At 37.7% G+C, this 24906-nt stretch overlaps 1 protein-coding gene across 1 annotated transcript; it reads right to left on the minus strand.

Moving 5' to 3' along the window:
- Window positions 1-2286: 2286 nt before the first annotated feature.
- Window positions 2287-13305, minus strand: LOC146004536 (uncharacterized). Its single transcript, XM_083143423.1, has 3 exons — window positions 13225-13305; window positions 10695-10901; window positions 2287-3649 (listed from the first exon to the last, which is right to left on the minus strand). The coding sequence occupies exons 2-3, from the start codon at window positions 10891-10893 to the stop codon at window positions 3216-3218; spliced, it is 633 nt and encodes a 210-aa protein (XP_082999549.1). The 5' UTR covers window positions 10894-10901; window positions 13225-13305; the 3' UTR covers window positions 2287-3215.
- Between the last annotated feature and the right edge of the window lie 11601 nt (window positions 13306-24906).

Consider the following 24906-nt stretch of genomic DNA (forward strand, 5'->3'; position numbering starts at 1 on the left):
ACTGTGTTTATCTACGCACCGGATACACATGTAATAGTTTGCAATTGTGAACAGGGCAGTATATTTGCTACTGATTCATCATTAGATTGTTACTGTCGTTGTACAGTGGGATCCATGAGTATTACCGTGCAAATTGTCCATCACCATGTTCGTGCACTTTATTTGACCCGATAAGAGCTTTAATAATTAAAAGAAAACTCAAAACAAGCTATTGACAACTTCTGCACCAGCATACATAAAAATCCATCGCTTAAAAACACATGGGATGTGAGAAAAAAGTTAATGAAAATAGTCGTGGACAATTTTCACGGTAATACTCATGGACCCCACTGTACGTACGTGTTTTAGCCGTAATGTAACAACGTGAACGTCGGATTCTTTCGTTATCAGCACAAAAGTACCACAAGGCATCTGGACACAAACCTGTAGATATCAACCTTGCAACGAGATTTGCAAATATAATTGACATGTAACTGGGCGTAAACAGCCACATGTAAGCTGTAAGTCCAATAACATTTATTGTTGTTGATATTTGACATGTAGGCTGAGACAAAATTCGATACTGACACTTCATTTTCAATACGTTTTGTTCCATTTCTCATATCATTGGTTTAATTTCCTCTTCCCCTGAGATGACTGCGGATCTTCTGGCTGGTAGGCTATGATTTTCGGTCTACTGGACACGTTTCTCGCTTTGTTTTACAGCTAATAATGTGGTTGGTAGTTTGTAATTTTTCACAAAATTTGCGTGTTCCTTGCAATCCTGCCGTGTGCTGTTTCACCGTAGGAAATGACGTCACAGATACGATCAAATGTTGTGTTGGGTTGCCAGCATTCAGGCGGCAAAACGGTCTTTTGTGAACGGCTGTAGCGTCGAATCGACGCACCAAGGAGAAAAATGTTACTGAGAAATGTTGTTTGTTTTGATGTCCTCTATACGTTTCCGTGGTCCGTGGGCGCCATTAAAATGACACCCTGTATATATATATTGGTGACATGCAAGTTCTGCCTTTGGGGCTTTTTAGGTTAGTTCATATACAACCCCTTATCAGACTTCTCAAAGGGTGAAAGACTGCACATCAATAGGTGTGTAGCACCCGCCCCTGCGTGATCTGTGGTGTAGGATTTGTTTGCTTTTCTTAGAGTTATTCGGAACAAAATATTATTATCATCTCTGCTTTAGAGCATTATTCAAGCTTCCGACAATATACATAAACCTTTAAAGAGACAATTCAACCGATATAACTTGCAGACTAAAACCAATTAGTTACACCACAGATTAAAACCCTGGTGTTTGGTGATGCTGAGAAGCACATTTTTTCGGAATATGATTTACAAAGACTTGCCGTGGACACCAAAACTGCCCCAAAGAGTACAGCAAAAATATTTCCCCAGAGATTCCATAAATCACCAGCCTTTCAGCAACCAGTGTCCCGTCAATTTACACAGCTTTTCCCTTTTACCCAGAAAATTTGTTTACATTTTTTCATGATGACACTATAGTTATTTGTACATCCTCATAGTTACAGAACTTTTACAATGATTTACAATTTTCTTGTACTTTGCAAAATACCAAAATTCTTAACATTATTTTTTAGTAAGAAATCAGTTAGAAAAACCCTTTACATGTATGATATTAAAAATAAATAGAGGCACATATTTTTGGTAAATAAAAAAGCAAAATTTCGGTACAAAAACAGTGTCAATTTTGGGTTCAAAAAGTGGTAAATGAAATGAAATTTCGCTGTTATAGCGGTGAAAAGCAGCATATAAAATGACATTTTGGTTTTAAAAATGTGAATATAATCTCAAATTTCATTTAAAAACTGCACTATTACACAAAATAAACATATCCCTTCTAATAGCACATTAAATCATTAGCAGAATATTAAGTTTATTCCTGTATAAAGGAGGCCATTTTTGCTTCTCAAATATTTACAGCAGAATTAATTAATTTTCCGTGAATTGCATAACTCACAGGATACTTCAGACTTCAGAAAGTGTTGTATCGGTATATAAACATGGGCGTCCGGAAGGGGGGGCAAGGGGGGGCCGTGGCCCCCCCTGGAAAACGAAAGTCAACCAAAAAATATGTATTTCATACCTATAATTTCATTTTAGCCACAATGTGTTATTTATTGCATGAACACCATAAATTCAAATTTAAGCATTGTTTTTAGGGAACAACACTATTTTTGGGGAAAATTTGCCTTCGTTTGCCCCCCCTCTGGAAAAAAATACCTTCCTTGTCCCTCCCTGGAAAAAATCCTGCGGACGTCCATGTATATAAACGGTACATTTCATGTTTAAGAATCTATTTCGCATTTTGCAGTTCATTTCACATCATTTCGTGACAAAACAGAGTAGGAAAATGCACCTCATACCTTTCAGAAACATGAAAAATTAACATTAGAACATGTTATTTCACATTTCGTGTTTTCATCAAAAACGAAATACGCATGCCTCTTACAATAAAGTATTAAAAACATATTTTAATGAAAACAGAGTACCATGTAATGCAATAACACCATAGATTTTTATGTTGCTGCACTGGAAAAGAGATAGGATATAAATGCATCACCATCAGCGAGGAATAAGGAGAAATGCAAGTGTAATAGAAAACACTTTTCAAGTCTGTATTTGACTTATTTATACGTAGACTTCTTTTCATATTACGCCAAGAAAATTACAATATGAAAGTGCCACCTAGTTATTCTGAAAGAAATACAATTGGCTTTCTCACTGATTATTGGAAGACAGTATAATGTGACAACCAACTAGGACTGAGCCGATACCACTTTGAACCAATACCAATGCCAATACTCTTACTGATTCCCACCTATACTGATACTTGAAAATTGCAATAATTAAAATTTGTTTAACATATTGATCAATATTGGTGTGTCAATAACCTTCTCGAATTATATGTATCAATTTACCAAGAAATTTGCTTTATAATATTCAATAATTACATCAGAATATTAAAATAGATATCACGTAATCACCAAATACAGTTCTCATGCAAAATGTGTGCAAAATAAAAAGAAAGTTAGAATTTTGGATAATTTCCAGGATAATTAAGACTCCGCGAAAATGTGATGTGGCATTTTTGAGGATCTCGTGAAAGATCCATATGCCAGAAAAGTATCGGCTGGTATCAACTGATATTTTCCAAAGCCGATACCACCGCTAAGCCCTACTACTAATACCTTTTTTCATTTTTCTTTTGTTTTATCTTTACTAAACAATTTAGCAAAGAGCAAAGTGCCACCGACAATAGCAGTAGTAACGACTGCTGCAGTTGCTATATCACCTGCAGTCAAACATGACGACAGTTCCTCTGGAGGCTTGCAGCTACTGGTATTCGTACATTGTGCATCCAACAATTGGGCTGCTGAAGATGACGAGTGTCTGACTGGGTTACATTGACACCAGAACTTAAGCCTTTTTAGAAAATCCTGACAGTTATTCCAAAATGGGTCATATGATGTATAATTGAGCTTGTTTCTCACAACGAATCTCTGTAATTGCAACTTTGAAATTTTTAACTCATCAATTATTTTAGTTCTGGGTAGTAAACGCATTTCTTCTCCTGCTAACCAAGAGATATGCTCAAAGCGTGGTGTAAGTTTTCCATCTCTTTCATTTGCTGGAAAAATAAAGGAAAGACTGATTAGTGTCTTTTGTGTGGGTGCACACATTAGTATTTACTCTCAGTACAAAAATGTGACTTGTCTGACAAAGAAGCACAAAACCATAGGCCCAATGTTTGGGGAGGGGAAGGGACAATACATCTTGCACAAGATACTCCACAGTAAGTATGAACTGGCGACACTAACATGTCTATCACCTACAGGCCATGGAACTCCTACATTGACTGCCAGAAATTATGTATTTGGTAGAACACAGAATTTTCCAGATGTAAAAATTCCAGCTAAAAGCAATGGGAGCAGTGGACATAGTGAAATATAGATTTTGTTCCTATCACTTCACAGTCACAAAACTACTACACCGCCACATAATACATCACCAAGATGGTTATGGGCTATTACATGTCACAGAATCAGTTTGGGACTGGCAGCATATACCAAATGACTGATTGTTTCTAAGTATGTAAAAGTATAAGAAATAGAGGTCATGCATATTGTGGTGTACAGTTACCTATGTACATCAAGGAAACATGGAATGTTGAAGTGCAAGTCAGTAGACAATAAATAAAAACACTAATAATCAAAATCTCAGGGAATCATCTTCGGGTCAACCATAGTATATTAACATGTAGCAACAGAGACCTGTAGGAAGGCCAAGACGAAGATGGAGGGACAACGTTGAGATGGACCTAAGGGAAATCGGTAAGGATGGAAAAGAGTATATAGATCTTGCTAGAGAAAGATGGAAGGCCTGTGTTGCTGCAGCCACGAACCTTCGGGTTTAAGAAGGCTAGAGAGTTAGTTAGTTAGTTAGCAACAGAAACATATTTCTGTGAGATGCATAAAGAAGAAACAAATATCTGTTATTCAGAAACAAGTACATAATGCAAGGAACACAATGAAAATAAAATACAAGATCTTCTAACTTCACATATTTAGAGTTCTAAAATAATATCTTGAATGATGTCATGTCACGGAATCACCATCCAGGAATCAGAATTTGTCCAACATCACTAATGCACATACAAAACTTCCCAAGTAACCACAACCGTTGGTCCAACGTCAGTTTTTACATGGGAAAGGTTGGCTTTACGTTGGTTCGCAAATTAACGTTGGCTTTATGTTGGGCCAACTGTAGTTCCCAACGTTTGTCCAACCATAGAAAAGTGAGTCAAAATCAGTTTTAAAAACAACTTTTTCATGCCGTGACAACTTTCAGGAGTATGATGTAAATTCTAGTGTGTAAAATAAGTGACATGTAACAGTGTTTCTTTTCGAATATTTCAGTCACAGCACATACTGGAAATATAATATATTTTAAATGAAAGTAGAAGCTATTTTTAACTAGCAGTCACTCACCAGTCCTTTGTCAGATGCAATGGATGAAATATGTGTTGGGAATTGCTTATTGCATTTGTTTCTTTAGCTGTAGTAGAACAAGAACATTTTTACAGATATTTTTGTGAAGGTGGTTAAACGATGTTATGTGCAGACTAAATTCCATGAAACGTGGAAAACTAAGTAACTCAAGAAAGTTTTTGTGCTACCACTTGAAGGAACAGTGCCTTGAAAACAATGATACCATGGGACTGAGAAAGTGCTGTGTATTTTTTTATTTTAGTAAATAATTTGTACTATAGTTTACATTTGGCCTCACAATAAATTATGTATATATCAGAACACAAACCTATCCATTCTTTAGTTTTCAGTATGTTGGGCCAACGTAAAACCATAAATTGGCCCAACATAAAACCATGTGTTGGCCCAACGTAAAAAAAAAAAAAAAACATGTGTTGAGCCAACGTTGGACCTACAGCCAAAATTACCATTGCCCAACGGTATGTTTTTACATTTGGCCAACCATTTTCAGTACGATTGGCCCAACGTTGGGCCAACTACTTTTGGTTACTTGGGATGTAAAGTGTTTTTTTAATTAAGCATAACTCAAATTAAAAATGAGAGATACGTGTATGTCATCACCTTATATGCATGATTACCAATGCTATTCATTATCTACAGCTGACCTATGTAATGGAGTGGTTTTCACAGCATGCTACGAAGCCAGGGTTGTGGGTTCAAATCCCGGCCTGGCCATTGGTGTTTTTTGTGTGTCCCTTCATCAGTTTCATTACACTATCACTTATTCTATCTTCATGATTAGTCAAAAGTAGCAGAACGGTGAAGAATATAAACACAATCAATGAAGCAAGCAACTATTATCTACTGTCACGGAATACAACTGATGAAAACAATGAACGTGCCTAGTCACTTGTATCTCTGGCTGCTCAGAAAGAAGCTCATGTCATCTCATCACATCAATCCAACACATATCTTCTGAATCCAGGAAGACAAAGACTTTTTTATTGTTATCATTGTGATGCAGCTTCTGGTGTATCCCAAATTGAAATGTTGCAGCATCACGATATTCCTTCAGCAAGATGATGGAATGATTATGTACAAGAATACAATGTGTACTCCTTGTGCCAGAAATATTAACTTACTTTAGATTATCCCATCGGCATCAAGATCATACAGGTATTTAACACAAATCCTTACATTCCTGTTTTCACGATATTGATTCATAGAAATAGCATCAGTAATACTTGTCACGGGACATTTCATCTGAAATGATCGCTGTGCAAACCACTCCATTACATAGGTCGGCTGTAGTAGTCCAGAAACATGATGTGAAGAGTGTCATCTGTGGGCGACTATCATAGTCAGCAAGTTGTATATCATCATGGCTTTTTTTTTTTTTAGTATATCTGCAAAATGTTTGTCGTATCATCACAGCTTTATTTTGCTATTGAAATGCTGCATTTTGTTTGCTCTTAATGAATGTGTGATTTGTAAATGCAGATAATTGACTTTCCAGCACATGAAGACACCTAGTAACAGCCTCCTGTTTCATTGCAAGGAACACCATAATGAATAAATAAATTTGTCTCTGAAATTTACCACGCTCCATTTCCTCCAAACAATTGTGATCATGCATTTAAGACAAAACTATTTAGCATGAAGAGTCTGAAGTACTTAGTAGTTATAACTTCACTCTCTGGTAATTTACAATTCATTACAGAAAAGAAGAAAAGTGTGAGTGAAGCGAGCAAGAACATTTTTAGATCAAAATTTTTAAAAACTGAAAACAATATTCATTTAATTTGACAAAAAATTTCATGAGGCACCATGGCATTCTCTTTTACAATTTTTGCATTCAGATTGTTTGGCCCCTAACTACAGCTCTGAACTTGACAAAACTGTAAGAAAAATAGATATTGTGAGTGAAGCGAGCTAGAAAAAAATTACGAAATGTACTTTTATTTGTATAAAATTTGATATCGAGCTACGACAATTGCTCCTCTGTGCCCTCCTGCAAGTGCTCTTGGCCGTCTGGAAGAAATAATGTAAGAAACACATGAAAAGTAATTCTATCTTGAGTATTCTTTTGTCCTGCTACTCTAGATTCTACTAGTCTTGCTTTCTTTTACCTCAATGTTTGCCCCCTTGTCTCCCTAGAATTGATTTTCATCCTAGGTTGGGGAAGTGCAATGACCTTTTGCAGCCACTGTGTTGTGCCACTGCACCCCCTTCCTCGTTAATACGGCCATGTTTCATACGTATAATTTGATTTCAGTCATAGTAATTTACATTATTGCGATAGTTTCAAATTCAAGTGGTGGTTTTTGAGGGGACAACACTATTATCAGGGTAATATGCCCTATGGAAAAAATACCTGCTTGTCCCTCCATGGAAAAAATGCCCTCCCCCCCCTGCCACTCTCCATGTGGACGCAGATGGTCCAGTACAGTTTTCCCATAGTAAGCAATGTCTGTTTTCCCATAGTAAGCAATGTCTGTAATTGCTTGCCCAGTGTTCTCGAAATGGAATGCGTATACTTTTTTAGTAGTCGACCTAATTTTACCATCTTTTCCTGAATTTGATGTTCGTTGTTCGGAATACTGGGCCAAAGGGGGCCGTGATCCAAGCTATTAGAAGGAGAAGGCTGGGTCCATACCTGATCACATGGTCCTTGACGAAAGCGTGACATCACCTGGTGGACAGACTGCTCTGCGCCCCTGTTTCGCAGAGGAATCAAAGCAGTAATTATGAACAAAAAGGATTCCTCATTATGCCCAGAAGCTAGTTGGGACTGAATATGCAGATTCATTTAGGATCCCAGATAATGTATGTCTTCAGAATTGGATTACATAGCTATTAACATTTGTATTGCATCGGTAGTTTTTAGGTCGTCACATTTCTGTGAAACCTAAAGTTTCATGTAAAATTGAAGTTAATATGCCTGGTCATGCATTTTGTTATACAAATAACGATTGAAAGCAAAAGTTATAGATATGTAGAAAATGTGAAAAAAGAAAACTTATCTGTTGCTCACATTTAGGAGTGAGGAAGGAGTTTGTTTTCATTTTAACTTCTTCAATTTGGTAAATTTGCTTTGACTGGTAATATTTATATCTTCACTAATGTTGTTTATTGATTCCAGTTCAGAGTCCTATAAATATCTGAACTACACTAGGAGAAATGTGAGGAAGTTCACAAACACATTAAACAACTTTCGATTTTGAATGAAAACTTTTAAGGACATACTGAATAAAGTGGGGGTCACTTTCTTTACATCTGAAAAAAAAATAATCAGTAGATTGTGAAATAGGGATGCCCACAGGCAGGTTTGTGGGAGCTGGTTGCATCCACCTAACTTTCTTTTCTCTTTTTGGGTTGTGATGAAAATTTGACTCAATAAACAATAGAGCAATGGAGGTCGGAAGTTGACTACATTGTCATTTAAGCATCACTGCTATATAAATAACAAGTTGTGTATTCTCATGGGAATTATAACAGTTACTATGTATTATTAGTGTTGTTCACATGACTAGACACAAGAAGAGAGGAATTTTCACTAGATGAGACAGAGCCAAGTATCATCTCTGGGCAACACTATCCACTATTTGAGGTGCACAATGTCCAGCTATTAAGTATTAAACTTTAAATTACCATGTGAATTCTAGTTGGGGATTGCCCTTGGTATAAGGAAGTTTCAAACTCCGGTAAGGTTTGATTGAACTGTTGTTTTAAATCCACTTTATGCACAGAAATGCTATTCGGGACTGGACCTACAGTTTAAAGTGTGATCTGAACCACTATGTCTCCACTGGGTATCGAACCCGGGACCCAACTCTAGTAAGGAATTGAGCGCTAGGTTGGGAGATATTCAAGTCTTGAGTATCATTATTGTGCTTAGATTCTTATGGGAATGTTGGTGTGGCGATAGAGAATTAAATTATTTGGAGGAGGTCGATATTCAACTCTTCAATACCAACAGTGAACCTAAAATTGACATGGAAATGTTGATAGGGGACTGGGTATTAATATAGGGATGGGGGATATGCAACTCTGATTTTACATGGTCAATTGGTTTCTGTAATGTAGCAGGGTTGAATATTAAATTAATTTTGGCGGAAAAAAATTTAACAATTTGGTATAAAATTGGTATATTGATTCGGTATTTTCTGTACCATGGACCCTATTAAGATGTTGAGTTTTTGCGGACCGCCCTCCCAACCAAAACTGAACTCAATATATACTCGTGAGAATCTATATTATAAATTACAATATTCATTTTTTATTCTAATAATTGTAACCCAATTGAAGTGTATGGTAGCCTGATGTTGTGTAATGAGACTACTGGTATCACAATTCACTAGCAAGTCTCGTTATATGCGTTTGGTTCATTCAGTTATTCTATATAATTATCACTACCTGTTATATTTTTTCGTCGCAGATCACGACTCGTCGCAACACTTCACTCTGAAGGCCTTATAAACTGCAACACTTCACAACCAACAATCCACAAATACATGGAAAAAGAAACCGAAAAGAACAAAACAGACCAGCCTTTCCCAACAGTTACGCTCATCTGAGTTTTGTCCGCCAATGACGTAGCACCCATGACAGTCACAAGAAGAGGCATGCCTGACCCCAGCCTTTCCTTCTAGTAGTCTTGGCCGTGACCCCCACCAACTTGTCCTTGGGTACGCCACTGTCTGGGGTTCATTCTACACCAACGTGGTCCATAATATAATACAAGATTACAAAATAATAATAATAATAATCTCTATGGGGTAGTCAACGTTGCCACACCTGTACCATCTTAAGTAATTTTGTGACATACATATGATTCCGTGATGCCACTATAGCAACATGAATAATGAGAAGTTTTTGTTGCTACTTAGCTTTGTTTGTCATGAAAACGTAGATTTACCTAAGAACAGTTTCACTGTTGCCACTTTTGTAATTTTTTTTCTTCACAAAATCAGCCTACAGGTACTACGTACTTTACAGGACTATGTTTACTTCTACAGCTGATGTTCTCCTGTTTTTCCACTAGCAATTCCTTTCTGCAAAATCAGTTCACTGTAAGTAGGCATAGGGCACTGGAAGCCATATTGTTTTGCAATGTGGCTACGGGCAGAAATACCGACAACAGCCTGGATATTGCTGATATCATGAAATATGGGTATCGGAGCTTCAATTTGTGCATTCCTCTTACCCGTACACATTCTTCTAAATTTTGCCCATCAGGTTGACTTTCTCATGGAATTGCCCTTATCAATTCAGACTCCTGTCTACTTTCAGGACCTCCGTAAAAACCTATTTCTAGCCCCCAGGCGCAAGCTTATATTAGTGAATGTCTTAATAAAGATGTATCAAAAATGTGTGTGCATCGAAGGTGACTAGTTTGAACACCTCCTTTATAAATCTGGTAACTAAACAACTTTCTAAAATAATTGCGGAAACTGTTGTGTGCTTGCTTCATCAACACTACAATGCCGCAAATGGCTGAGAGTGCCTTGCTTGCCGATAGTGCAACACTGACAAGGTGGTCTACAGTTCAACGGATCACTCTCCGTGTAAATTTGGTACATATATCATTCTCATCTACAGTTTCCTAACACGTAAAAAAAATATATTTTATGAAACCTGATAACTTTGGTTACAATGTAATGGTGTGTAAACAGATGTACTTACCATCTACTACGATGTATCTAGAATCGTCAAAGAGAAACATTAAAGACCAATGCTGTAATGCTTCAACAGGCAGATCAATATTCATAAAAGAAGTTACAACTTTGTAGACAGTTGCAGTTCTAGGCGTGTCATCACTTTCATCTTCGATTACATAATTTGTGTTATCTTCAGCTCGAAGACTTCGGCTTGAGGAATACATACTCGGGTCTAGAAAAAAAGAAAGCACATAGGACAAAATAAGTAATATTCCACATAACAAAAATTCCAATGTTACATGTGCGACCATAACATTGGAAAAAATAGTTTTGTAAGTTTATGTTTACTTAGGAGAAATATTAACAAGTGAAAATGATATTAAAGAGGAAATAAAAAGTAGGCTTAATTCAGGAAATGCATGTTACTTCTCTCTTCATAAACTTTTATCTTCTCGTATAATATCTAAGAAACTAAAAGTTAAAATATACAAAACCGTAATTTTGCCTGTAGTATTATATGTGTGTGAAACTTGGTCCCTTACATTGATAGAGGAACATAAATTGAGAGTAGTTGAAAATAAGATCCTAGGAAAATATTTGGACCTAAAAGGGATGAGGAGACAGGTGAGTGGAGAAGGTTACATAACTTAGAAGTACATAATTTGTATTCATGTCCAGATATTATTAGAATAATTAAATCAAGAAGACTTAGATGGGCATGCATGACCCAGGAAGGGTTAACTTTGGGGGATAGAATCAAAAAGTTTTCAAGCCCATAAAAATTATTTCCTCTGTATACCTGCAGACCTCTTGTTGTAGTTGCATATTTTTATGTACAGAGTGAACTATCTGGGAGGCGATGATTACAAAATAAGTGCTGGTGATATATGGTTACTTTACTCAAAAAGTAAAACTTAATTTCTCATATACAGTATATATCAGATAAAAAAATCAACTTAATACACATGCTGAGCAAAGCATGAATCAATTGCGGGGAGGGGCAGGGGATACCCCCAAATTGGCACAAGTATCCCCTGATGAATGGTAAATTTTCATGCCTGCGGTGACAATTTCCTCCCCTCACCAGCAATATAATAGACACCTTTGTAACAAATATTTCCCAAATATTTGTTCATGAAGTAGGTTGAGTACATTTTATGCTTTCAAAAGTCCTAATGACAATCACTGTCATATCGAACTAGACTAGATGTGAAACAGACAGAATGTGCAGTAACTCCTTAATATCAATAAGTACTTAACACTGTGTTTGTCAATTCACATATATGTTTGTTATTGTTGGTTACAAAGGAATAAAGTGTATAAATTTAATGAAAAGGATTCTCGTTACATTATCACACATTACAAAGCTTGCACAACAAGAATGAGTTGAACTGTTTTTGTAAGTTCATACATGGAGCTGGAGTAAAGGTTGAAGTTGGGGCTATCCGTCAATGGTTTTTGGGGCTATCCATCGATGGTTCATGGGGCTATCGTGGATGGTTTTTGGGGCTTTCGTGAATGGTTTTTAGGGCTATCCGTCAGGGTTTATGATGACATAATAAACACGAAAGTAGGTATTTTTCGGTTACCCACTCCAAATCGACAAAACACAAGCACGACGCGCGATGATCCATGATGAGTGCACGCCATATTGTCTGTTACCCAAGCATAACTTGGAAGACAAATAATGACTTGTAATATGAAAAGTTGACACTATTTTATGGAAAAGGGCATAACTTCACCTTAAAGAATCTTCCGCAATGCAAAATAGGTACGTATCAATGCTAAAATTAAGGAAATAAACAAGTGAGAGGTGTTCGCGCCTTATCGGATAAGTACTGAAGGTATTGTAACATTAGTTCCATATAAACAGTAAAATTTGGTAATTGGCTAAAGTGGAACAGCAAATACTTGAAAAGAAATATAAGCATAAGAAAATGAATGATTCATAATGAAGTTATTAATTGCCTTAATATGTTTCTCTAATCATTGTTAAGTTTAGTATATTGACAATAACATGCATTTATCTGATATAAGCTTCCTTTCTCCACCAAAAGTTCAATTTGCACTCTGATGATGAGCTCTATATGTTTTGTGTTTTTTCTCCGTCCCCGGAGTCGCAACCGAAGGAAGGGAAATTCCTTCTCATCCACCCCTTTAAATACCACTCTGCACACACACCCAAACTTTGCTGAACACCCAATCATTTTTTTTCACCTCCAACTTTATAATTTTGACTCCAAATTTATCCAACACCCTATTAATATATGAACTTCCTCCCCAGATGGTAAATTCAGGATAAACTCCTGGTTCAATGTCTGAATATTTTTTCCACAAATATCTCAAACTGATTTGATTTATTTGCGTTCCTTTGACCAAGTTACGTGGTTTTCATGCAACAGTTCATTTTTATGACGATAAATTATACGCATACCTTGGTTCATTCTCAAAATCAAAAATTAGGTCACATATGTAGCCACGAGTAAATGTGTAACGGTAACTTTCAACTAATATTTACGTTAAAGACTCATTCTTATTCCTATTTCGTACTTACCCAAGCTTTCAATTCTCCGTATCTAATAAGTGGCCTATGGGATCGGAAAATGCTTCAAATATTCGTTGTTTGTGTATTTTTCGGTCTCACTGCAGAACATGGGCTGCTGTTTTCCTCTGAATACACGAACAAAATTTATATTTACACAAAGTACGTACCTTCTGCTTCGATTTTCCGGTGTTCCTTTTCGGATTACTATTATATTATTCAGCGTAAAAAAATGTTTTTCCTGGTACTAAAAGCAATGCATTTGTCAATTCGTTCGCGTCCATATTCTTTAACAACTGTTGCCCTCATTTGTTTCGGAGTCTTCCTATCCGCACAACAGTTTGGCCACCTTGTGTTCCGACGTCATATTCTTTACATACATTTTCATGTCTTTTGACGAGGAATGCCTACTGACGAGGAATGCCTACAAGGTTAGGTTAGGTTTCATTAGCATAAATACAAAACCAACATAGTCTTATGTGACAACGGAGGCACCCGGCATTAAATTAACAAGCTTTTTCACGTGTGCTCAAGTGTTGTGCGGTTTCGCGGTCTTCCTATCCGCACAACAGTTTGACCACTTTGTGTTCCGAAGTCATATTCTTTACAGACAGTTTCATTTCTTTTGACGAGGAATGCCTACTGACGAGGAATGCCTACAAGGTTAGGTTAGGTCTGTTAGGTTAGGTTTCATTAGCATAAATACAAAACCAACATAGTCTTATGTGACAACGGAGGCACCCGGCATTAAATTAACAAGCTTTTTCACGTGTGCTCAAGTGTTGTGCGATAAGCTAGACCTCTCGCATAGACATACTATCGTCTGTCATTTCGCAGCATTCGAGATGATTCCGTAAAAATGGTTTGGGACTGCACAGGTAGCCTTCCCTTCATTAAAATTTCGGTTATGTTTTGTTATAATACATTATTGATTTGGATTTCCTTACCCTTTTCTTTATTTTCATGCAGGAACGTGATAAACAATGTCGCTTTTTCGATTGTTTCTCCGCTATGCAAACCGTCTAGCATGGACATGTATTTTTCATTTTTTTTTAAATAAAAAAAATTTCCGCACTTTAAAACTTACTTTATTCGATTACTTACTTCAATACCTTACCAAAAAATTAGGAACCACATTCCTTCTAAGCAGCCCATATTCTGCAGTCTTACCTATTTTTCTACAATGTGGATTTTCTTCTCGATATATAACTACTTAGCCTGCTGATCCTTACAATAAGGTATTCGGTTGTGGCAGAAAAGGCCAACGGAAAAGAAAGTTGCCAGTGCAGTGAACTGAGAAAATGGTAAAAAACTTTTCAGTACCAAACTTTCTGTTTCTTAAAAGTTGTTATTGAAATACGTTAAGATTCGAAATCACGCGTATATTTGAGGTTCCCTTACTGGAAATTTGTGAGGAGTGAGATGTAAATTTATTTCGCAATCTAGGGTGGAGAAAAGGAAAAGAAAAGGCTCTCTTACGTATCTATCGGGACCTTTTTTCTTTTAATCTCTATTTCGATAATTTTTTATCTCTTTTGGGGGACACGTACCCCGTGTGTCCTCTTGTACATCCGTTAATGAATAGTAAAACACGAGACCGTTACGTCTACTTACTACGCGCATTAACAAAGTTCCCCATGATAATCGACACATAATTTCCAACCCTGGCTCATTTCGTGTCTTCTCAGCTGGTCTCGTTCCGTCGGGATTTTCCCGAATGTGCATCGCATCGATTTGTTCCAAGTTCAAGAACCAACGAGCTATATACAGAAACACTAGAGAGGAAACAAGACAGCCATCTTGGCAACAATTTGAGCGGGGAGCAGATAGTGGCGCAGGCGTTAACAAGCAGGGACGTCGTTAAGGGGGCGCGGAGGCACCGGCCCCCTGAAACGTTCATGTGGTCCCGGCAAACTGTTCTACATTTGCTGAAAATTTTTCTTTGATGACAAATATTGCAAAATAGGATTTTAATAAATTTTGCTTTCAGTTTGAAACACTGTTCTTCAATTTGAGTTTCACGAACCCCCAAGCAATACCTCTTTCCCGTTTGACTGCTACAGTGGTTCCGGCCAAAGAATGGACTTGGAAATTATAATTTTATCTTTTCCGTCGAAAGCCAAGGAGGGTCAAACAAACGGCTGAACCAATCGGCTTTGTCCACTTGCCGTGGTATGGGGAAATTCTTGTGGTACTCTGCATTGCCAAATTTTTAGTTTCGAGTCTTTTCCGAAATAGGTGGCATCCTCAACAAGGCCAAGCGCGGCGAAGCCTAAGGGTAAAAATACAGTGAAGCACAGAACAAGTCTCATTGCCAGAAACTCGCGAGGAGAAGTTTCAGGCAATTCAAACCCATGGAGTTAAATGGAGAACAGCATACTGGAGCCCCGCTCCTGGCGAGAGGTTCCCAAGAACAAACAAGGTTTGATCTTGGGTCCCTTTTTCCAAGTGGCAGCTCTGTGATTGGCCCACTCAAGGTTACTCCCCCTCCCGCGAAGTAACTCCTTTCCTGTCCTTTTCACGTGCTACTTTGACATAAATAGGAACTGAAAATGTTTTAATATGAATGAAACGAAAGCTCAATTCGTCACGGTAAATAGAGATAAACCTGCGATATGCAATAAATTGCATGAAAGTTTGATTGAATGATTGATTGATTCGCTTTATTTTACTTTGCTTTTTGTGCTACTTTTGGCTAATTTGCGAAGATAGGGATGAGTGATGATAGCATGAAATTGATGAATGGACACTCACGAACATTCATGGAGCCTCCCCGATGGCGCAGTGGCAGTGTCGTCGCCTTGTAATCAAGGGATCCCGGGTTCGATACCCGGTGGAGGCACAAGTGGTTCGGATCCCACTTTAAACTGTAGGTCCAGTCCCAATTAGCCTTACTGTGCATAAAGTGGACTTAAAACAACAAATCAACGTAATCAACGAACATTCATGCCCAGGTCGGGATTCGAATCCGGGAACCCTGACGTCGTAGCGCGACGGGGGCCGGAAAATTGCAATAAATACTATCTTGCAAGTGTTGGAAGCACGTTGCTCCATAGATCGGCAAAGAAAATGTTTAAGTGCCCTTTTTTACGGATATATAGAAAGATTCATAGAGACCGATATATCCCAACAATATTCCTAATTTTAGCTGTATCTCTATTTTTAGTTATTCGACGTCCCTTTCCTGTCACTTTGGCTAATGGCGACAAAGAGGTTGAATGATGATTAGATGTAATTGATGAAGGGGCACTCACAAAGAATACTTGGACTCGTGGCATCGTAGCGCGTGCTAACCACTCCGCCACGAAAATATACATTACTCTCGTAATCACCACCATAATGGCTTTATTAGTATAATACCCAAATGTGTCACAGAAGAATGTGTAACTTTTAAATCAATTTGTGGTATTCTCAGATGGAATACTAGTTTTATTTATTTACACATCAAGCCTTACACCACATGAAATATTTAAATTAAGAGTAAAAATATTAATAATAAATATAATTCCAATACTACTCGTATTAGCAACACTGTATGTATTTGTAGACCCATTGTTATTCCATCCAAATAGAATTATTTACAGTAATTATTTCATTTGTTACATTTTTATGTCTCGTTTCAACCTTCGTGGCGGAGTGGTTAGCGCAGAGCACCACAACGCCAGGGATCCCGGGTTCGAATCCGGGCATGAATGTTTTTGTGAGTGTCCCTCCATCAATTTCGTATCATCAATCGTCCTTATCTTCGCGATTAGCCGAAGGTGACAGAAAAACGAAGTAAAATAAACCAAATCATTCAACCACTATTATTACTCGATTCGCTCGTTCCACATGCAATATATTGTGCTACGTATTTTTACGTGAACAATTTTACTTTCTACAATGTGATAGGTGGGATTATAACAGGACTCTGAAATAGGAGGCTGCTTATATTTAAATGGGTGGGGGAGCGGAGTCGGGCGATCACATTTTACTCCTAAGCTTCGTAATTGATAATTTACTTTTAGTTTTAGGCATCTTGGGAAGCAGTGTGGAATTTATGCAAATGAGGAGAAGGAGTAAAGGGGTTTCAAGACTTTCATTCTGCATATTTTATTTTTTCTTGAAAGTTTATTCACATGAAATTACACAAATATTCGAAACTATAATGGCAAGCTAATCTTAATCTTCACTGCCAATATCACTGGACATTTTATCTAAAAGAAAATTGCGTAACACGGTCACTATTGCCGCTCAACTGAAACAATTGGCGGACAGAGCGGTTTGTGCTGGGGAGAGGGAGATACCTCAAAGTGTGACCATCTGTTCATTGGATCCCAAAAATGTTTATGACCTGACCTGTCTCCGTGTCGATGAGCAAGGGTCCTTGTGCTTCACCGTGTTTAATGGTTAAATTGATGAAGGGACACTTACAAATACCCATGTCCAGGCCGGGATTCGAACCGCACCCCTTGCGTGATCATAAACCGCTACGAAACCAGAGGTCTCAGGTTCGGACCTTGGACAGTTATGGTTGCATCATGTCTGTCCCATCGCCATTTCATCGTGTCATCATTCAATCTCATCATCGCATTTAACCCAAGAGGTAGAAAAATGGTACATTATATTAATAGCTTGTTAATTGTTAATGTTTTGATAGAAAAAAATCTTACATTTTGGTTTTGGTTAGCACATCGCGCTGCGACGCCAAGGGTCCCAAGTTCGAATCCCGCTCGGACTTGGTTGTTTGTGAATGTTCATTCATCAATTTCATCATTTGATCACTCATTTCGCACAAAACGCGAAGTAAAATAAACTAAATCAATCAATCAATCAATCAATCTAAAAATGTTAAATTAGACTCGAAAAAATCTGAGCTAGATTCCAAAAAACTTAAATGATGCAAAATTCCTGATAAGTACTGATTAGATCAATCGTTAAAAAAATTTCAAGAACCGTAAGAAATTTTAGTAGGTATGTGTAACAATCAAATATTAATTTTCTAACCAATTTTTCATTTGTATGCATCATTTTCGAAATTAACCATAAATAATTGCGATACTATACTTGTTCTGTTAGCAAAAGTTATTTGTTGACTTGAAAAATGAATTAGTTTGTAAAATTTACTGCACAATATCAGGGTGGCAACTCACTTGGAATTCTTTGAATTCCGGGAATTATGCGAGAATTACTGGCTCTGGAAATCATGCGTGAATTTTGGTAAACATAAAAAAAAGGTACAAGCAGATGTTTTATTTTATCTTTATCTTTTAATCTTTCAACTGAAACATAGTCAGTGGTGAAAATATGAATGTTGAAACGTTACTTCGCAAGGCGTGAATGCCACAAAAGGACCGAAGTGACGAGAAAGTGAGCAAGACAACACGGATCTGAAGCTTGCACTTTGGACTGCACAGGCAGTACAGACGATTGGGTGCCAAAACTGGGATGGGGAAGGGGGGAGGGCACAAGGACAGTTTACTTCCTCTTAGTAAGTCGGTGGCGGCTCGTGGTGAACCAAAGTGGAGGGGGCGATAGCTCACAAATTTGCTCTATTGATTTGCTTTATTTTACTTCGCCTCTTGTGCAAAGATGGGGATGAGCGATATGATGAAATTGATGAATGCACACTCACAAACATCCATGCCCAGGCCGGGATTCGAACCCGGAACCCTTGGCGTCGTAGCGCGATGTGCTAACCACTCCGCCAAGGGGCCGGCACAAATTTGCTCTACTAGTAATGCGAGTTTAAATTATGCATTTCGTATAACAGCCGAATATCATGTTTTACACGTTTGCAAATATTATAACAAATTAATAATTATTTAACAGTAATGCGAAGAAGATGGAAGAAGAAATAGAATTCTAACAGATTTAGTCGTTTAACAGAGGGGAAAATTCAGATGAAGGGATATTAATTTTTACACAACTTGATAAGCACAATGACGAATATTTACGTGCATTGATCGTGAAAATTTCTAGTAAAAAGTTACACAGAAAAAGTTTCCTGTCCAACATGACTAATTGATATGTGAAATAGGGCACCAAAATAAATATTTTACTGGAAAGGTGATATCTGCGTTGCCAGAAACTCTAAAGTAAAAACTTCAAATTTACGAGAAATCTTCAGACATGCTTGTAACTGAAATTCATCCTTCTGTCCTTCAACGCGAAATTTGCGAGTGAACTCACGACCTCCCTTCTTTGACACTTGTTCTAGATTCAAATTCGGCCTAGGTTTTTTATGTTTATTTTTTCATCCAGACTTCAGACTTCTGGTAGAAAAACTTCGCACCAACAATTTCTCCACACTGTTCATCGCGACAAATGCACAACTACAGCACACAAGTACCGAAAAAGCTTCACTTTTCCATGGAAAACGAAGAAACAACAAGTGTCAATACTATCGTCTTCCCATCCGGTCGTTTTATTGATTCGGGGTTCCTGTAGCGGCTCTTGGTGAGTTTAGATGACGACTTTCTAATTTATTTAACATCCGCCTTGAGAAGAAATTGGACAACTTTGTCACATTATCAGGATTTTTTTCAAACGTGCTAATCAAAACATGTAACTAAATCTACATGATGTACTCCACATCATTGTAATCCAAATGTACTTTTCACTAAACTCAGAAAAAATACAACTCATATACGATAATTTTGCGTGTAACAAGAATCTGTAGCCGACTTCCGTGGCTAGCATACCGCATTACAAAGCCAGGGCTCCTGGGTTCGAATCCCGGCATGGGTATGTGTGTTCTTTGTGAGTGCCCCTCCATCAATTTCATTATATCATCACTCATCCTCATCGTCGTGATTACCGAAAAGTAGCAGAAAGCGACGGTAAATAACAAAAAATAAGCAAGAGTCTGTACATTTTCAGTTACCAATATTTTCTTTCCTCATTGGAAATTGGGTTATTTATTGCTCTACTCTTATGTCATAAGTGAATAAGATTATGGAATACAGAATGATTTCTTGTCAACACTTGGTAATTTTCTTTCTTATGTTAACTTCATTGCTTCTGGCAACTCTTCAATGTTTACCGTTCTCCGGAGAGAGAGCCAGTTTCGCCTAGGGGGTGGGTTTCGGACGACAAACCCACCGTCCTCCCATGCACAGATCCCGCGCGTGTTATTCTCCCAGTTCCCTCGCCTCTTACCCCTCGCGACTCGTAAAGTGGGAGGACGGCCCCCGCCAGATTTCTCTCGAAGTTCCGTATTCCCCGCACGGTGGCGTGCAAACTTAACAATTGTCGCGGAAGAATTAATACAGAACAGAACCGACTAACCAACGATCTATAAGCAATGGAATATTTGCAATTCAGACAATGTAAAAGCTAATATATAAATGTTAATGTAATGTTTGTTCTTACATTCTTTAAAATATCAAAATTACTGACACCATATTCTAATCAAAGTACCACATAAAAATCGGACCCAAACATTTCAATCAAAAACAATATGTACTATTCGTGAATTCATAGAGTTTAAATATTATTTTATGTGAAACCATGTAAATTCCCTTCAGCCTTAAAATTCAACGAAAAGAAAGGAAAAGAGAATTATGATAAGGGAGACTAATTTAGAAACTCGGCATCCCATATATTCTTGATTTTAATCTTCAAGGTGTTCATCTTATTGCTTCGTGTAATAATACGAAATATGTACATAAATTAATTATTTATTCATTATTATATATATATTTTTTTTGTTTTATGATAATGTAGGGCATCTGTAAAAGTAAAGTAAAGTAAAGTGTTCCCCTGTGCTAAGCACCACTCCATGAAGGCATATAGGGGTGTGGGGGTAACGCCCCACACTTTCTTGATCCCGTCGTAAGTGGGGGTGATGAGATCAGCACCACGCCCCTGGCCGCCCAGTAGTAATATATGGAGTCTCTACTGGCCGGGCTCCAATTCAGGTTAATAAAATAAAGGTTGCAAATATTAATCAAAATAATACTTGATTTAAAGGGTAAAATTGTAATCCACGAAAATTTCTTTTATGATGTATTGGTATAATAAATAAAATTATAATAGATAATACTAGTGCTACTACTCCTCCAAGTTTATTTGGAATTGATCGTAGAATGGCATATGCAAATAGAAAGTATCACTCTGGCTGAATGTGTACTGGGGTTACTAGTGGATTTGCAGGGGTAAAGTTTTCAGGGTCTCCTAGGGCTGCTTTTAAAAAAATCACAGCCATAACAACATGAACTCACCCCTTTAATCCCCGACAACACACCTGTACCTACGCTTCCAGCGACACCACGCTTCGCCACTGCTCAGGATGTGGCTGCCGCGTCTTCAAATGGTCACAGCTTGTGCGCGTGTAAACCAATTTAGGCATATAGCTCGTTGCTAAGAACACATATGCTCAGCAGTGCCGTATCTACAACCCGCAAAACCCCGCAGTACGGGTGTGCCCCGGAGACAAGTAAGCCTTTAGGGGGCCCTCGGCCATTGACATAGCAGAGGGTTCGTATATGCGTGTGTAAAAAATAAATGTAGTTACTCAGGGTTACAGAAACGAATACAGCGTAGCACAGTGCCCTGGGCCCCCCTGCAACTAAAATATTGGGGGGCCCCTTAGTAAAAAAAAATATCGCGATGGCGTCACACTATACCTAAAAATCGAAAATAATCTGTAGCACTTAACAGGTGTGGACTATGTGGGAAATTTGTCTCAGTTCTTATGTGAATATGAAAAGTCTTGGGCCCCCTTAAAATATTTCGAGGAAAGTTACATTTTAAATACCACACATAAAACTAATATTAGTGGTAAAAGTTCATGAATTACCAAGTTTTCTTGTTTGTGTTTCAATAAAGAACACACTGTCCGAGCAACTGAATTTTCTTACTAGATTCATAACTGCAGACAATTTATACTCTAAAATATTGCGACAAACAGTATATCTATAAAGGTGTGAGATGAGGGACTTATTTTTTCTTCCTATTTTAGGCGATCTACTAGCAAATAAATTATTACGGCATTTCTAAGGCCCCACAGGTTAAGTTGCCAGGGCCTCCTTAGATTGAGCCAGTAGGCCCCCGCTTATTATCTCAGACATTGTCTTATGATAGCCTATGTTACTGGGAACCCACTCGACCACCTTCCACATGAAAATAAATAAATATAAAAGATGCAGTCGTGTTATTTGTGGTCTCCACTGACTCGTAAATTACTGTAACTCTGTTTATACGTACCTATTCTAAGTTCACCGATCGGAAGTTTCTATTTAGTGAATTTCAGTTGAAATTTTGTCAGTATTGACCTACATTTTGTCTATTTCGTATTTTTTAAAAAAATAACAGACACTATGTGTTGAATTTCTGATATTATATAAAATTTCAGGAGTGTAGAGAAGTCATTGCCCCCCCCCCCCCGTTGCGGGGCCGGCGGCTACGCCACTGCATACAAGTAAAGTTAAAGTATCCTGTGCATTGCACTTTGCCATGGAGGCACATTTAGGGTATGGCCCCACATATTTTCTATGTCGACCATCTTGGAGGTGATGTGATCAGCACCACGCTGCGGCCTTCTTTATCCCTCCCTCCGGATACCATTTGATTTGAGGCTGGGTGGGCCCTAGAGCCGCTTTATGCGAGGACAAAGTCGGAAAAATTTCGACCTTTCATCACCCACCCCGGATTTCCCGCGTGGCAGTGAGACTAGAATCAAGTCAGGCTAGAATTTTACGAGAAGTGCAGGAAAAAGTTTGCATGATTGTAACAAATGTATCACTTTCCAGGTGTGAGAAAAAAGTGTCACATATACATCACATCATACATTTCCTTTTAAAAAAATTGACTTGAATTTATTATGGCGGCCACCAATATGGCGGACTTCCGCATGGAACACACAAATGCGGTTCCTCCCAAGCCTAACCTGTTTCTATCATGACCAATTGTACCCAGCCTAACTCCTTTAGTTTTTATAAGAGATGTTGAGGGACTTTTGAATCATCCTCTAGGCCCTTATATGTGACTTTGTCAACATGAGGTCAATAATTACACACCCATGCATATACATTATGCGTATGTGTGTGTGTAGAGGTAGATAGGTAGGTAGAGGGGGGCCATTGGTAATATTTTGCGGGGGAGGGGGGGCAAGATTTGTAAATCCGGCACTGATACTCAGGCTTCTCATTCTGTATATGGAGGGGTTAAAGTTACAGTGGTGTAAGTCACTTTGTAGAAAAAAGATACTTAGACACAGAAACCAGATCTAGTTAAGTCAATCTGTAAACAGAAAACGTGACGTAAGTTATAGATGCATTCAACTAGCGCCATGTGACAGTTGAAGTTCTTGTTAAAGAGGAAACAGCTGTTGTGTTGATTAGCAAAGTGCTGTGAGCCAGACTCTTTGCTTTTTTAAAGAAAGTGACTTACACCACTGTAACTTTAACCCGTTCATATATAAAGGTTGTGATGGATTTATTTGTGTAAATCATGCAAAACCCCTGGATTTACGGCTTACGCATTACATTAGATGAAACATCTTGTTTATGAAAATAGAATATTAAGAACATTGTAGCAGCAGCGGCGGCGCGAAGATTAATCATCCAGGGATGCTGAAGGGGTGCAGAGTGAAATTTATGGTGTGCGATGTTGAAAATGCAGAGAACATGAAACATGTTACATAAATACATCAAATACTAATAAACTTTTAAAGGGTTCTTTGAAAATATGCCAAGGAAACTACTCGTGACTTGCTTAATTTTTTTCTGTTAAGAATAGGTTTTGAAAAGGAGTGAGAAAGAAAATTAAGCACTTTAAACCCCCCTCCCCATCAGCTAAGTTGCACAGCCATTCCCTCACCTGCTGCATTGTTTCCATGTTGAACCATACAGGCATCCCACCAGCTAGGACATGGCCATATTTAGAGGGGGTTCAACCCCCTCTAAACTTCTGACATGTTGGATTAATGGAAGTTCAGAAACCAAAATCTGTAATTCATTTCCAAACATTTTTTTTCGAAGCTTCACAAAAATACGTACAAGCAGACAATATTGAAACAATCGAGCTAGAATTTTCATACATTTGGAATTCTGAAACTTGAGTGAAACATGATTTATTCCCGGCATCGTAGCCCACCCGCAACTCCTCCGTTTTCACTTCTGCTGTCATCTTTCCAGTGTTGTTCCTCGGTAAAACTGAAAATTCCCTTACTATTGTCCTAATATTCCCTTTTCATCTTTTAAATTTCCTCTCCGATAAAGTTTAAAGTCCTCCTTGATAGAAGCTCAAACCTACGATCTCCAGTTTCGTAGCACTTTACGTTCACGATTGAGGTTACAATACATGCACCAGGTTGTTTTTAAAAATAATAACTGGTTCCACGGTTAGTTTTCAAAATTCCAAAAATTAAGTTTTAAGGTCAAACGACAAAACCCTTTATGACTAAAATGTCCATCTAACTTTTAAAGCTTTTTCTTGAAGGTATCTAAAATTTAATAACAAAGTATAAAAATTATGCATTTCTGTATGAAACGTAAGTAAAAAAAACTTGTGCTGGATATTCACTCATCTGCTGTATTGAGTAAGCCCTCTCAAGGATATAACAACAGCAATAATAATAATAATACTTATCATTATTATTATTTTTGAAAATTTTTTTATTATCAAATTATAATTATTATTGTATAATTATCGTTATTATTTCTAGTATTCAAATTTCTGGCGACACCCATGGGAACAATTATGAATGACC

The sequence above is a fragment of the Lepisma saccharinum genome, chromosome 21 (assembly GCF_977018435.1).
Source record: "Lepisma saccharinum chromosome 21, izLepSacc3.1, whole genome shotgun sequence".
Classification (NCBI taxonomy): domain Eukaryota; kingdom Metazoa; phylum Arthropoda; class Insecta; order Zygentoma; family Lepismatidae; genus Lepisma; species Lepisma saccharinum.